The 15,751-nt window shown below is 41.2% G+C and overlaps 1 protein-coding gene across 1 annotated transcript in view; it reads right to left on the reverse strand.

Annotated features, from left to right (window-relative positions):
* The window catches only part of cfap74 (cilia and flagella associated protein 74), a 346,673-nt gene that overhangs the window by 273,579 nt on the left and 57,343 nt on the right, over window positions 1-15,751 (reverse strand). Inside the window, exons 10-13 of the mRNA XM_041207020.1 lie at window positions 15,206-15,360; window positions 10,465-10,684; window positions 7,979-8,137; window positions 64-234 (exon numbers count right to left, since the gene is read on the reverse strand). Coding sequence (XP_041062954.1) covers window positions 64-234; window positions 7,979-8,137; window positions 10,465-10,684; window positions 15,206-15,360 — 705 coding nt within the window. The remainder of the gene's footprint in view (window positions 1-63; window positions 235-7,978; window positions 8,138-10,464; window positions 10,685-15,205; window positions 15,361-15,751) is intronic.

Raw genomic sequence — 15,751 nt, forward strand, 5'->3', positions numbered from 1 at the left:
AAAATTGTCGTTAACAAATTTTAAAGAACCAACAACAATTTGAATTGATTATATGACACCAACCTGGAAGTGAATAATATCTGGCTTGCTGTAGAAAGGGCAGCCTTTGAATTCCCGACCAGCTGCTACTTGTTTTTGGACGATCCCACTTCTTTGCTTTTCCAACTGTCGTACCAAAATCTCTTGTTCCATTTTACTAGTACCCGCTCCTAAATGTTTGCTGACAGTCTCATCCTTAATGACACAGGAGATAAATCCAATATATGGTAACAAAGTCTTTAAAAAAAATAAGCCTATGTATATATCTCACACACTAGCCTTCTTACACGTTGATATAGTTTTCAAAATATCTTACCTTTAAAGCCAGAATCAGCTGACACCAATATATTTCCCCAAAAATCAACAGAATCACCATAAAAGTACTGGTAGGAGTAGGTAGGGGTTTGGAGAATGTGGCTGCTTTTCAAAAAGATATGTTGAGAATATAAACAACTGCTTCAATTGTGATGCATCATTCCCATACATCAACTGAAACATATTTATTAAATTAATCAAGTAACTAAACACATTAGACTTGCCAACATACCCAGAATGTATTAATTATATTATCAAATGTGTTATGTCAGTTTCCATTTTGAATTAATATTGTGTCACAAGTACAAGATCAAAATTGATATGTTACAAGTTACATAAATGATTTGCTTGCCCAAACTGAAGTGTTTGCTGAATAGTTTGGATAAATGACACCCTACTGTATACAGACATCAGCATGCCACAGCAATAAATCAAAACTAGCTTCAGCATCATTTGCTGCAGTTAGCAAAATATTTTTCACTTATCTTCAACTAAAACATCAACTTTTATTCATATAGTGCCCTTAACACAGTAAAACGTCACATGGCACTTCACAGAGGCATTATCATACAAATTGATACTGAGCCACATAAGGAGATATTAAGCAGATTATTTTAATTTAACTTTAAATTGTATCCCAAACAAACAAATAAAAATAATCCAATTACAAGAAAAATTAGGTTGAATTAGAACATTTACAGTGTGGAAGGTCATTTATGCTGATTTCATTGTTGTCAATCTTTTCAATTTAACACAGTTAATGTTGTTTTCACTCTCAAATAGTATGAATTCTACCCAATGGGAGTAGTATGTTATTGTAACCTGTTTAACCCATGTCAACTGCAGCATTTGCTTTTACCATATTCATTGTGTACCATGTTATTGTGTAGCATTTGCTTTTACCATATTCAACCAACAATAAATGACAAATAATAAGTACAGAACATTGGACAAGTGCAAAAATAGAATGTTAGTGCTTCCCTTCTACCCCATCGAGTAGTATCAGTATGGTAGGACACAGCACCAGCTAGTATGATAATTCAAGTGGCAGTTCTGCATACTTTACCAAAATCACAATAGTTCAGACTGGGCAGGCAAGCCTAAAGGCGTTCTGTTACAAACGTACTATTTAAAGAAAAAGGCATTTGTTTAAATTTTCTGTCAAAACTATTTACTGTTCCACTCAGAAAAAGATTACAGGGCTTTGTTCTGTATTGAGTAGCAAGTCAATTAAAAATACAGAGCACCAGATTCTCAGACAGAACTTCTCAGATTGAGTGGATTTCAAATTATCACTACTTTTCAGGTGAATCATTCAGAAAAATGTTTGCAGAGATAACAACCACAACAGTGGATAAATCTCTTGAAGCTGTTAATTATTGAATAGCCCTAACTTAAAATCAACATGGTTACCTAAGCAACATAAATTCTGTACTTAATGATAAAATTGATGGGCTGCTTATCAGTTATTAGTTTAGAACAAAAATTCTGATGTACAAGACCTACCAAACCAAAATGTAAACATTTGGCCCTGAATTTTGTCTGATTATGCCCAATGGGACATTCCACGTTGACTCTGAGAGGTCAGAAGAAGAATATTTTGGGACAAACAAGGGTAAACATTTCTGGCGTTGACCTGCCCCAACGTCAGAAACTTCCAACATCTTCCAGCCTTGGGATGGTGGTGAGGATGCTCATGCCTCCATTGTGACCCTGGCAATGTTCCTTTCATTTTTTGCAGGTTTGGGGCCAAATTTTAAGAACTTTTTAAAAATTAATTCAAGAATGCAGGCTATTTCCCTGGCCAGGCCTCCACTGGTGCGGTAACCACGGGTTCTTGTAGAAGCTGGTACACTCTATTCACTGTGCAACATAATCAGCCAGTTGCAACTGAAGGGGGACAGCAGGAGTCCTTAGCTCAATATGTCTTGGTCCCGGCTCCACCTCTATCCTCACCATATCATATGTCTCATAGGGAGCAAACAGTAGTTCGTTATTAGTATATATAGTACATGAATTGCTTATTTAGAAAATATATTAGCATCTGGTAGTATAGGCAGATTTATTGTAAATGTCAATTGATATCAGAATCTTCATGTTAATGCACCCTTCTCCTTCAGATACCATGCCCTAAGAGGGCATTGGTGACCATGGACTTCCATTGGATTGGTCCATGCTTGTGTTTGGCAAAGTACTGCATTGGTTTGCTGTTGCCTTCTGTCATATGGCTGACCAGGAAACGCTCCTGCTCTCATCACCTGCCATCAGGTGTATGGGAAGGATTTACAAGCTAATAATCAACCTGTTTGACCATGTTATAAACACACCTACCATGGCCATCAAGTCCCAGAGGGGGAATCAAACTGGGAGATTCTGGCCCAGAGGTAGGGGCGCTGCCACTGTACCACAAGACCTCCCCCAATGCATCCTAGAAACATTAAATCAAAATAAGACAGAGGCTTAGTTCTTAATGAGTTAAAAATGGAACTATCAAATGTTACTCACTCAATGCTTTCAATCTTAGTTGTTCTGTTTTAATAAATACAAGCAATTTAATTTTAAAAGCTATTAAAATGAATAAGGCTGTTGACATTTTTGACTTAAAGGCCCTCATGAGTAGTGTTAATTAAACCAGTCAATCTAAATCAATAAACATCTTCTGGATAGTGAAAATTATAAACATCTTCATATTAGTAATATGCATAATGTAGAGAACTGGATTTCACTGGTTTCATAATAATGTGAAAAATTTTGTAAAATATGTAAAGTCTCCTCCCTTGACATCTGCACAAACAACTCCAGCAATGATTTCAACTGGCGATATCCCAATCTAACTTTTATGCCCTCCATCATCTCACGTGCCTTGTCCACCTTCAAGATCTTATTTACCAAAGAGGCCATTTCTGACCACATTCTCTTTTTTCTTATCTGTCTTCCCCGCCAGCCCACCTTCTTCTAACCCCACTAACCTTAATCTCTGCCCTTGGTTGAAGATTTGTTCTAGGTCCTTGACAAATTATTTCTCAAATTATCAATTCCCATCTCTTCTAGATTCCCACCCATTATGACACCGTTGCTGGTGCTGATCTTGTCCCTCCTTTCAACAACTTTGTTTCCACTGAATGCCACTCCTGTCATTTTCCAGGACTGCTCTCACATTCAATGCCTTAAGTCTGAGGGACAAGAACTGAGTGCATTAAATTGTTACGATCAGGTGAGGAAGGGTAGACTGACTTCCTTCTTTTCCCTCTCTTCGAATGACCGCAGAAGGGTTTTTTTTTAAAGGAGTATATGCTTGCCAATTCAGTGAGTGTTTAACTGCTTATGTACTGTGACTGTAAAAGTCTCTGGAATGATATTTCAGTCTTTTAAAACTCAACCGGTGGTTTCAGCCCAATAGTTAAATAAAGCCATCTTCAATATCAAGCACAGCTTTAGAACAAAGCACACAAAGTGGCCTTGTCATTCATTGCCATGTCTGGCTTTACAACATTAAGCTTTGACAGCAACGCTCACATCAGCCAAATCCTTCTATTATTCCAGGTTTATCCTGGAAAGCAACGATAACCCAGGATTTCTTTTCTCTGTGTCAAACAGCATCCTCAAATTTCTTTTTCTCCTCTCTCCACCCTCACTGCCAACACATAGTGCAAAGAGCTCATGGATATCTTTGACTTTTGCTGAGATTATTTGAGCAGCTGCCTCCACCACTATCTCCTGTTTCTGTTTGCTCTTAACCACCTTCAAGTTGCACCTTCTTATGCATTGTCTAGTCACTCCGTAATGTCTTTCCCATCTCCCTCCACCCTCTTTATTTCGATTTCCACCCCAACCAATTCATTTCTTTACTTTAAAATCTATCCTTTGCCCTTGCTCACCCTACCTTCACGAGCTCCTCCACCCTTGTACACCTGGTACCCCCACACACTTTGATTCTCAGACCCTGACATTCACACTACCATTGATATTGAGGGGAGATGGTTACGTAGTGGTAATGGCACTGGACTAGGAATCCAGAGGCCCATCTAATCTGCTGGGGTCATGGGTTCAATTCCCATGGCAGTTGGTGGAACCTTCAGCTACCTTGGCCAAAATCTCTGGAACTGCCTTTCTAAATCTTTCCACCTCACTCACTGCCTTTAAAATTTCTCTTTCTGATCAAGCTTTCTGTCACCTCCTCCTTCTCCATCACAAGACAACATCTATTTTTTTTTATGTCAGTCCTAGCTTAGGTGGAAGCATACTCATCTCTGAACAACGAGGTTCTGGGTTCAATTCCTACTCCAGGGCTTAGCCAGGAAAAAAAAACCCACAACATTCACTCCTGTGCCGTCTCTCTGATGAAGCATTAAACCAAACCCCATCTGCCTGCTTGGGTGGATGTAAAAAAATCCCCCGGCACAATTTCAAAGAAGAGCAGGGGTGTTCTCCCTGTGCCTTGGCCAATATATTGATGCCTCAATTAAAATCTCAAAAAAGATTATCTGGGCCAGGATTTTTCCAATGGCGAGCAGGCCGGGCATGAAGCCGATTGGCTCCGCTCCGCCATTTTACGCGGGCGGGCCAATTAATGCGACCATATTTGTGGAAATTAATTAACTTATTTAATAAAAGTTTCAGGAAGCCGCTCGGGGGTGAAGTTTCCTGAAAAAGGCGAAGGCCGTTTGGGCTTTCCACCTGCCCGCCAGCTTTAAGGTTGGATGGGCAGTGTTCTCCAATAGCTCAATTGATTTCTTAATGGCCTTAATAGGTCGTTTACATTTCAGTGAGCGTGCAGCTGACTCCGGAGTGTGCCCACCGAACGAAATATCGCAATGGTGCGTGATGACTTCGGGACGCAGGCCCAACATCGTCGTGCGTCATTTTACCCGTCAGCGTGTCGGGCCAACCCCTGCATGCCAACCGGAAAATTCTGCCTCTGGTGTTTTTGTGAGTTTGCTGAGCACAAGTTGACTGATTTGTCTCCTACATTACAATAGTGGCTACACTTCAAAATGTACTTCATTGGCTGTAAAGCGCCTTGACACATCTGGTGGTCATGAAAAGCGCTATATAAATGCAAGTCTTTCTTTTCTTAATTTTGACCCTGTGAAGTGCCTCAGGATATCTCTCTGTTAAAAATGCTATAAAAATGTGATCTCTCGTCATAGTTTAGTTATCTGAACACATTTTTAGGCATTTTGAGCTTTCTTTAGACTGTACAGTGAAAAGGCTTTTGGAACATTAGCAATTTAATTTTAACTTTCGATATATATTTATTTTCTGAATATAAATAAGAAATTACATTCACACTCCATGGAGCATTCAATTATCAACACAAGCCTAACAGTCAATGTCCTATTAATAGCAGTCATGGATATTGAACACATTCCTGTCTCCCAATTTCACGTTGCCTTCAAGATTGGTGCAGCTCATGACAGGATATTCCCCAGAGTGACAGGCACATTCAGGAGGATTTTTTCTTCTAATTGCCTAATATTTATTAATCTATTCAAGCTATGTATAAAACTACTGGTTCATTAAATCTCAAATCAGTTTCCACGCCAGGGGCCAAGGTTTCCTTATGAGGCCCAGGACGGCACATCAGACTCACAGAGAAACAACATTGTTCTTAAAGACACATAGCTCTATGGGCTTCTTCTGTTCTGGTTCCTGTCTCCAACAAATCTAGACTGCCACCCCGCTGGTGAGGAAATTTAAAATTTCTCCCATTATCGTTTTCTATTTTAAATGATCAGGAGTCCATAGAACTTTGAATAAACCAGAGCATTCAATTTACTTCTTCAAATGCTGTTCAAAAATTATTTTGCATAATGTCATGTCCATAAGATAAGAGATCATAAACTATGCAAATAAAACCCTACTTTCTGCTTATTTAAAAATAGAATTTGCTAGATCAAAAACATGGCTGCTACAAGTCACATGATTTGAGAGTTGGCTGTAGTTCTGGAAACTTCCAACAGTAATTACAGGACACAGCTCAACCCTCATCCTCAAGGAATCTCACACATATCACTGTGTGAAGCCATTATAACAAGGGAGCAGCAGATGGCCCATCTCCCCAGCCTGGCCTGGACTTGTAACAAAGAGAGGGCCATAGAAACTCCTTATACCTGCGGAGGCGCTAATAGCCACCATCTATCTCCTAAGGTGAACAATAGATTTTGACCAGAGGCATAGAAACTGATTGTTAACCTGAAACTGCCTCATCAATGGGAAACATCATATGACCTAAGCTCCTTTTGCCTTTGGAAAGTTTTAATGTTATATTCCTGGACTCCCAGGGCTGCCAGCGGTTAACATCCAGCCTATCAACACTAAAGCAAGACTCCAGGCTGACCAAAAGCCTGCCTCAAGTCTAAACCTCCTCCAAATGGACCAAGTCTCTGTATTCCAATCTCATCTTGCTGCATCATCACCAACTTTGAAGGAATTCGGCAACTCCTGCTTTCGGCCAGCTGAACACACCTGAACTTTAACTCCTATGTGAAGGAACCCTCACTGGACTCTGACATTTTAGACTCTAATATTCATGTGAATTAATATCCCTATCTTTGTTTTTTTTTGTTCTACATTATTCCTGGTTGCAAAACATGTTTCTTTCCCACCTCCTTGTGTGCTTCTGTGTGTGTATGTAGTTGTGGCAATCACCCCCTGCATTTGAATGTATGAATAAATAATACTTCTGATTTCACCCTAAAGAGAGTTTGCTGTGAGTCACTTTAAAATTGACTTCACTAACAGAGGGTTGGGGTAAACATGCCACAGTCTATTTCAAAAATTAAAACACTTCTGCTTACAGACAGATGGCAAAGAAAGTAAAGGAGTCAGTTTGCCTCTCTCCCCTGTCTGTAACAATAAAATTCAATGTATAATCTGCATCTCCTGCATATTTAGAATTATACAATTGTGGTAGTACAGAAGGAGGCCATTCAGCCCATTATGTCCATGCCAGCTCTCTGAGAGAGCAACTTCCCCTCACTTTCCCTGTAGCCCTGTAAATCTTAACTCTTCAGGTGCTATCCAATTTCCTTTTGAAACCCATGATTGTATCTGCCTCCACCACACTTGCAAACATTGCTTTCTAGATTGTAACCACTCACTGCATAAAAACATTTCTTTCTAAAATCAACATTGGTTCTTTTGCTAATCACTTTAAATTGGTGTTCTCTGGTTTGTGACGTTTCCGCCAGTTTCTCCCTATCTACTCTGTCTAGACCCTTCATGATTCTGAACACCTCTATCAAGTCTCCCCTAAACCTTCTCGTCTCTAAGGAGAACAATTCCAGATTCTCCAATCTATCCATGTCATTGAAATCCCTCAATCCTGGAGCCATTCTCATAAATCTTTTCTGCCCCCTCTCCAAAACCTTCACATCCTTCCCAAAGTACATTGGCCAGAATTGGACGAAATATTCCAGCTGAGGTAAAACCAGTGTTTTATAAACATTCATCATAACTTCCTTGTTTTTGTACTCTATGCCTCTAGTTAAAAAGTCCTGAATCCCATATGCCTTTTAATCCTGCCACCTTCAACCATTTGTGCACATATATTCCCAGGCCACTCTGTTCTTGCACCCACTTTTTAACTGTATCCATTAGATTGAATTATTTTCCTTTATACCTTGCTGAGTTTATGCTTCTTATCCCAAAGCCCTGAAAATTCAGGCAGATTAAGACTTTCTTCTTCCTCATGGTCACTGACATCCTGTGTAAAATTATTTTGGATTTGTTCCGTCACGGTTTCTTCATCCGATGTTTGTGATGGGGATCTCCATTCTTGCTGCAGGGGAAAGAAATAAATCTGTCAAAATATGCATTTAAAAATTTACTTAAATATAGCATTTACTTTTTAATTGGTTTAATATCAATGTCAAGATTTGGGATTCTGGGGCCAATGTTTCATGAATAGGACCCAAACCTGAGCTTTGCTAAAATACTTTTTGAGCAGAAGTTTGCCTAAAATTGGTTAGCTGCTCCAGCAGTCTGATGCTGAACTATTAATCTATTGGAAGATAGTAGAATGAACCAATCTACTTATTCGAAATAAAACTCCTTCCTGTGCCAGTGAATGTGTTCTTTATTTATTGAAACATATAAGATCCTGAGGGGTCTTGAGAGGGTGGACACGGAGAGGACATTTCTTGTTGCGGAAGAATCTAGAACAAGGGGTCACTGTTTAAAAATAAGGGGTCGCCCATTTAAAACAGAGATGACGAGCAATTTTTTCTCTCAGATAGTGAGTCTTTGGAACCCTCTTCCTGAAAAGGCAGTGGAAGCAGAGTCTTTGAATATTTTTAAGGCAGAGGTAGATAGATTCTCGGTAAGCTGGGGGCGGGGGGTGACAAGTTATCGGAGGTACAGAATCAAAGAATCACACAGTGCAGAAGAGGCCCTTCAGCCCATTGAGTCTGCACCGACACGTGAGAAACACCTGACCTACCTACCTAATCCCATTTACCAGCACTTGTTACTCCTTCCTATCACTCTAGAGGGGACATGTTGAGCCTGTACCCTCCCCATTTCCTTTTTGAATGCCCCCCACTGCTCTTCTGTAGATTTCCCCACAAGTAGCTGTTCCCAGTCTACCTTGGCCAGATCCTGCCTTATTTTACTAAAATCCGCTCTCCCTCAATTCAAAACATTTTTTTGCAACTTGTCTATTTCTTTGTCTATAACAAGCTTAAATTATACCATGACACTCCAATTGTACCGTGACACTCAATGTTAACCTGCTGTGGAATAATGCATTTTATTAATCGTACAAAACAATGTGAAATAAATACATTTTGGAAAGATTAAAGGTCTAGGTGCAACATGGAAATCCAATCTAGATCACAATGGAAATTCACTGTTTTGCACTCAGGTCCTGCTCCCATATTAGCAAATATGGGACAGTAGGAGTCAACTTCCTTAAGAAAGCGGGCAACCAAAATGCTTAAGAGAGTAACTATCCCCACTGAATGAAAGCAGATACCTGCAACAGATCTGACTTAATAACAGTCGGCTCATGTGTCCAATTTCTAATCGAGTCTGTAGGATAGTTTTTGCCTGGATAGCAAATTAAAAATCTATTCCCATGTACCTAATGTGAAAATGAACCAATAATACACTAGGAAAGAAATAAAATCCCCATTTGATTGGCTTTGCAATCAAGTATTGGATGGAAAAATAATCAAATCTCTTTGAGATCCCATAACAGTACATGCACTACAGTGCTTCATCAAACAGAAAAATATAGGTATACTTCCTTATTTCCAAAGTCGAGCTACTGTTGCTTTCATAGGCACCCATTGTATTTTCTTAACACCATTGTTACCAGCACTACTCCACTGTGACCTACTTTCTGCTAAGGCCTTGTTATTCTGCATTTCTGCTGAATTAGGAAGCTTGGCTTCTGCCTCCTGTTCATTCCCTGCCAAGCCTCAGGCACACATCCCCTGCTTACACCCAAAATTCCATTACGTGTTCCACAAGTAATACCACAGGAGATGTAGCAGTGAGTTGAAGTGTTTCCATTTGAATAGATCAGAGCGCTAACTGAACAGCATAATATGAAAAACTAGTTTATCGCATCGCCAGCCTCAGAATTACTGACAGAAAATGTACACTGCATTTTTTAGTTCCATTTATAGCCTTCAGCAAATTGTTACATCAATTTACTTTGTAAGGATTTTCTGCATAGTCACTACCTCTTAATTAGAAAGGTTGATGACAATGACACCTTGCAATGTCATTCATTACACACAAACCAGTTTTTCAATTACATTTAGACTTAATATAAAAGTATTACCCAATATCTCCGGAGGATAACCTATATGTAGCACCATTGTATCTGTGCACATTAGAAAAAAATTTACACATAGCAGACACTTCATATGTCCATTTATCTTATTCCTATGTCATCATTTTGAGTCATATTTTTATCCCAGCACTCAACATTGAAAATTCTTGCTTAATGTGTTTTGCAGAATGTTAGGATTCTTTCATCATAGTCAGGTGGCATGTGCAACTTTACAAATCTGGACATACCTGTTGCTAAATAGAATTGTAACAACAATGTGGTATAATCAAAGACATTAATTTTGCCAGATGTGTTACTTCACTTACTTCATTGGTATTTATAACTCTCTTGTCTTCAGAGGCGTTGTCTATATATTGCAGCAGTTTTTTACTTAGTTTCCGCACCTCTGTAGTTTTATCTTGGCTCTTTAGAGTTTCTGGAAATAGTGCAGGATTGACCCTTTTCTTCTTTTCCATATTGTATTCTTCCCTAAGGATCTTAGCCATAATTTCCGCCTTCAAATTTTTCTGCTCTTCTGTAAATGCCCTTTCAAAGACAAATATTTGACAAAACTCCAGGAGTTATACCGAATTAATGGCACAAAAAGGTATTCAGCCCAACAGGTCTATCCTGATGTTTATGTTCCACAGGAGACTCCTTTTACCTTACTCCACCTCACTCTGTCAACACATCCTCCTGTCCCTGTATCCCTCATTATTTATTTAATTTCCCATTAAATATATGTTTTTATATACGTTTATGGGATGTAGGCATCGCTGGTTAGGCCAGCATTTTTATTGCCCATCCCTAATTGCCCTCAAGAAGGTGGTGGTGAGCTGCCTTCTTGAACCGCCGCAGTCCCTGTGGTGTAGGTACACACACACAGTCCTGATGGGGAGGGAGCTCCAGGATTTTGACCCAGCGACAGTGAAGGAACAGCGATATATTTCCAGGTCAGGATGGTGAGGGGCTTGGAGGGGAACTTCCAGATGGTGGGGTGTTCCCATGGCCAGAATTTTACGTCCTGCAGACGGGCACACACCTGACCCGACCGGGCTTAAAATCGCGCAAGAGCACGTCCCGACGTTTGCTCGGCAGGCATGCATAAAAGTTGGAAGAGCGCCCACCGACAGTCGAGCGGGCAATTAAGCTCATTAACAGCCCGACTGTCGGCGATTTTTCACGATCCGTCCAAACCTACTGTTGGCGGACGGGCCAATCGGCCAGGTGGGCTTTACATTTTTGATGAAACCTCATCCAAGGGCGGGATGAAATTTCAGTTAGGATTTAAAATAAAAAGAATTATTCTGGGGACTGGTTTTTTTTTAATGAGATAACCTTTTGGGTGCTTGAATGTGCTGCGTGGACATTTTTTGCAGCATTTTTGTGCTTTCTTTTATTATTTCAAGATCTGCAGCACCCTGAGGCAGCCGTCTGCCTTCAGGGAGATGAGTGGAAGCGCTCCCAGCGGTGACGTCAGCGCCCACCCCCTACTGGCAGTGCTGAGCCTTTCTCTGGGCACGTTTCACGCTGGCTGGCCGTTAATTGGCTGCTTGCCACCACACCATCACTCTCGGAAGGAAAGTCAGCCTCGGGCAGGCTGAATTTTAAAAAGATTGCCCCACCGCGATAGCATGCTGGGGGGGGGGGTGCGGGGGCGGTGGGCTAAACAAGCTCAGGGTCAGACTTCCGCCCCCTCAGTGGACAGGAAGTCCCACCCTCGAGGGCTGGTGGTCAATCTGTTTGGCCGGCAGTTCTAGCAATTTTGGCAGCGCCAGAGCCCCGCCCACCCACTCGCTGCCCTAAAGATCCTGCCCAATCTTTCTATTTATCTACAATTCCTCCCACTCTGTCTGTAAGAGTTCACCACCCTTCTTCCCCATCACTTTTGAATGGCTGATTTAGAAGAAAAAAGAAATCTCGGCAAAACCTCAACAGGATCACTTCATTTCACAGTGAGGGCGTGAACACTGTACACTTGCTGTGCACGTTCACTAGAATGGGCTCAGACTTATTAAAAGGGAGGTAATTTCTAGCCCATCAGAGTTGGTGGGACTCAAACCAAAGCTTAAGAGGTGAAAATACAGACTGTACTGCAATAGGAAAAGACAAATGAAGAGAATGCGGAAGTGCATCACAAAACATCTTGTACTAGTGAATTTTAAATAGTGCCAAATTCCTGTGTACCCCCACATGAAACAGCATGAAACAAGTATAATTTTTCCAAGACTCAGTGCTGCAATCTGGGCTCAATATTTAGATTTGTGTATGCTATTAATACTCCTGCCTCTCTGTGGATGAACTTTATGGCAACATTTTTTAGTGCAAACTCACGGAGCTTGTAAGCATGCCAAAAACTGTGTTCATATGTCAGATCCTGGGTGTATCCATATGTGCAGGTATTTCAAAAGCAGTCAGAAAAAAAGTTGTTGAAGCTGGTAGCATAGGATGGTTTAGGCTGTGAATCTGTTTACAGTTGATACTGCCATACATCTGAATTAGCGTCAACATGAAATGTACTCTGAGATAGTTCTAATTAAAATCATCGCATGGGTAATGTAGTTAATTTTGAAACAGAAACTACTTATCGGTTTATATGTAAAATTCTATTCTTTGCAAATATAAGGTTTAAAATCCTAAACCAACAAAACGCTGTGACATTCACAATGGAAACCAGAAATTTAGTTCACTGATTGGTGGTTGAAAGCATTAACTGACCTTGTATCAAGTCATTGGAGGATGATACTGTAGTTTACTCTAGGGAATGTGCTCACCTGCTTATGGCCTGGTCCCACTCTACAGTCTAGATTCCCCAGTCTCTCACAACTATCTCTGCACAGAGTTGGTAACAAGCAGAACAGACAAAGCACATTAAAATTAAAGTTCTTGCTGAGGAGCTGCTCTGACTGATGTCTTAGAAGTCACAGATTTTTATTTTCCCGTTTTTCCGATAGATAGGTTAGAATAAGATAGTCCTATTTATGGGTCAACTTGTACTTGCTGCAAATAGTAACATCACTGTTGCCGGCCAGATTGGAGATGATTGGATAATTCCCCTATCGTGCTTGGACACAGCACTGCTCTAAATAACCTGGATTGATTTTGTGGACATAATTTGTATGTAATGTAACTCTCCTTGATTTTTTCTTTGTATTCATTCATGGGTTTGGGCATCACTGGCAAGGCCACCAATTATTACCCATCCCTAATTGACCTTGAGAAGGTGGTGATGAGCATGTGATGTCCATGTGATGTAGGTACACCCAAAGTGCTGTTAGGGAGGGAGTTCCAGGATTTTGACCCAGCAACAGTGAAGTCCAAATTACTCCTGACTTGTGCCTTGTGGATGGTGGACAGGCTTAGGGGAGTCAGGAGGTGAGTTCCTCATCGCAGGATTCCTAGCCTCTGACCTGCTCTTGTAGCCACAGTATTTATATGGCTAGTCCAGTTCAGTTTCTGGTCAATGGTAACCCCCAGGATGTTGATAGTGGGGGATTCAGTGATGGTAATGGCACTGAATGTCATGAGGTGATGGTTAAATTCTCTCTTGTTGGAGATGGTCATTGCCTGGCACTTGTGTGATGTGAATGTTATTTGCCACTTGTCAGCCCAAGCCCAGAAATTGTTCAGTTCTTGCTGCATTTGGGCATGGACTGCTTCAGTATCTGAGGAGTCGTGAATGGTGCTGAAAATTGTGCAGTCATCAATGAACATCCCCACTTCTGACCTTATGATGGAAGGAAGGTCATTGATGAAGTAGCTGAAGATGGTTGGGCCAAGGACACTCTCCTGAGGAACTCCTGCAGCGATGTCCTGGAGCTGAGATGATTGACCTCTAACAACCACAACCATCTTCCTTCGTGCTCGGTATGACTCCGACCAGTGGAGAGTTTTCACCCTGAGTCTCACTGACTCCATTTTAGCTGGGGCTCCTTGATGCCACACTCGGTCAAATGCAGCCTTGATGTCACTCTCACTTGAGAAATCATCCTGCTTTTACTGGGAGAGGTTGCTGCAGTTTTGATAATGGGCAGAATTTTCTGCCTGTTGGGCGGGTGGGCCCGACCCAATCCCCGGCGGGCGAGGAGCTGATCCCTGTCAGCGAAGCAGGCCCTGCCGCCATTTTAGGTGGGCGGGCCAATTAAGGCTCACCCAGCGTGATGTCCAGCAGGAAGCGCTATGCGCTCCCTGTGCGGGCAGGGGGATTCCCCAAAAGCGAGAGTGCGCTCTTTCACGCATGTGCACAAAAGAGCGCACACCCCCCTGAGGCTAAGTGCAGCCTCAGGGAGATCGCTTCCACTTTGAAAAAGATTAAGTATAGAAAATAAAAAATTCCGTAACATGTCCCCCCCCATGTGACAATGTTACACGAGATGGGACATGTTCATAATTTACAGATTAACTTTAAACCTTACCTGAAATCTCATCTCATCCCGCCGCTGGATGAGGTTTCATGTTTTCTCTATTTGCTGCCGGGGCTCCTGGTCGACCCACTAACCTTAAGGTTGGACAGGCAGGTCCTTTAATTATTTAAATGATCCTGTCAATGGCCTCAGTTGACCATTGACAGGTCGGCAGGCCCGCAGCTGATTTTGCTGCGCCCCCACCTTCCTGAAAATTTAAATGGGGCGGGATGACTTCGGAGGTTCTACCCAACATCATTCCGCGTTGGCGAGCGGGCCCCGCCCCCTGCCTGCCGACAGCAAAATTCTACCCAATGAGTTCTGCTTGCTGTATTTTGTAGAGTCTATTTTTAAATAGACTCTGTAGACTGTTTGTTGTAGTGCACTGATTAAACAAAGTCTGTTTGCTGAGTGAATAGCTTGCAGTAAAATGCGCTATTTGCTGTGAGTTGTGCCTTCAGTCCCTCCTTGCCTCCAAATCAGTTTGGCTGACACAGTGATGTTAATCTGATTTATAAGTGAATCTAAATCTTTGAATATACATCTATGTCATCTGCATTATTTATCTATTTGTACTTTTGCTGTAAAATAGAATCGCTAATCTCACATAAATGTAAAGTAAGAAGGAGAACATTCAATTTGTTGGGTAGTCAAAAATACTCACTGTTTCTTTTTCTCAAATTCCTTCAGGCGCTTTTGGTGGAGCATATGTTTTATGAAATTTTCACTTTCTGAGTCCATAGGTTCTCTTATTTTCTTCTTTTGTTTTTCCGCTGCAGCTTGAGCTGCTTTCTTCGCCTGTATTGCTCGTAGGCTTTCCTATTAGCATGTGTACAATTGACTACATTTTATGAGGAAACTTTTTGATTGTAAGAGTTAAGGAATATGCAACATAGATTACTTACAGTCCTGCAGCATGACAAAACACTAAATAAGCCAAAGTGTACTCCCTCACTGCTCAATGAGCTTGCCCACTGAGTAATTATGTCATAAGAACCAAGGACCTGGATCTGAGTCCTCTGATCTCAGCAAGGCTGACAGCAGGAGCTCTACAATTGGCCTCAGTGATTTTGGGTTATGGTGTGGAGAATTAGCCAGGGTTCCTGCTTTTAGTCACTATCCAGTGATCCTTGATGGAAGTGTGCAAGAATGGAAATTGGATTATCCACGACCGTGATATCTTCTGCATATAAGTAATCTACCAATGGTC

This window comes from Carcharodon carcharias, chromosome 15 (genome assembly GCF_017639515.1).
Source record: "Carcharodon carcharias isolate sCarCar2 chromosome 15, sCarCar2.pri, whole genome shotgun sequence".
NCBI classification, from domain to species: Eukaryota; Metazoa; Chordata; class Chondrichthyes; order Lamniformes; family Lamnidae; genus Carcharodon; species Carcharodon carcharias.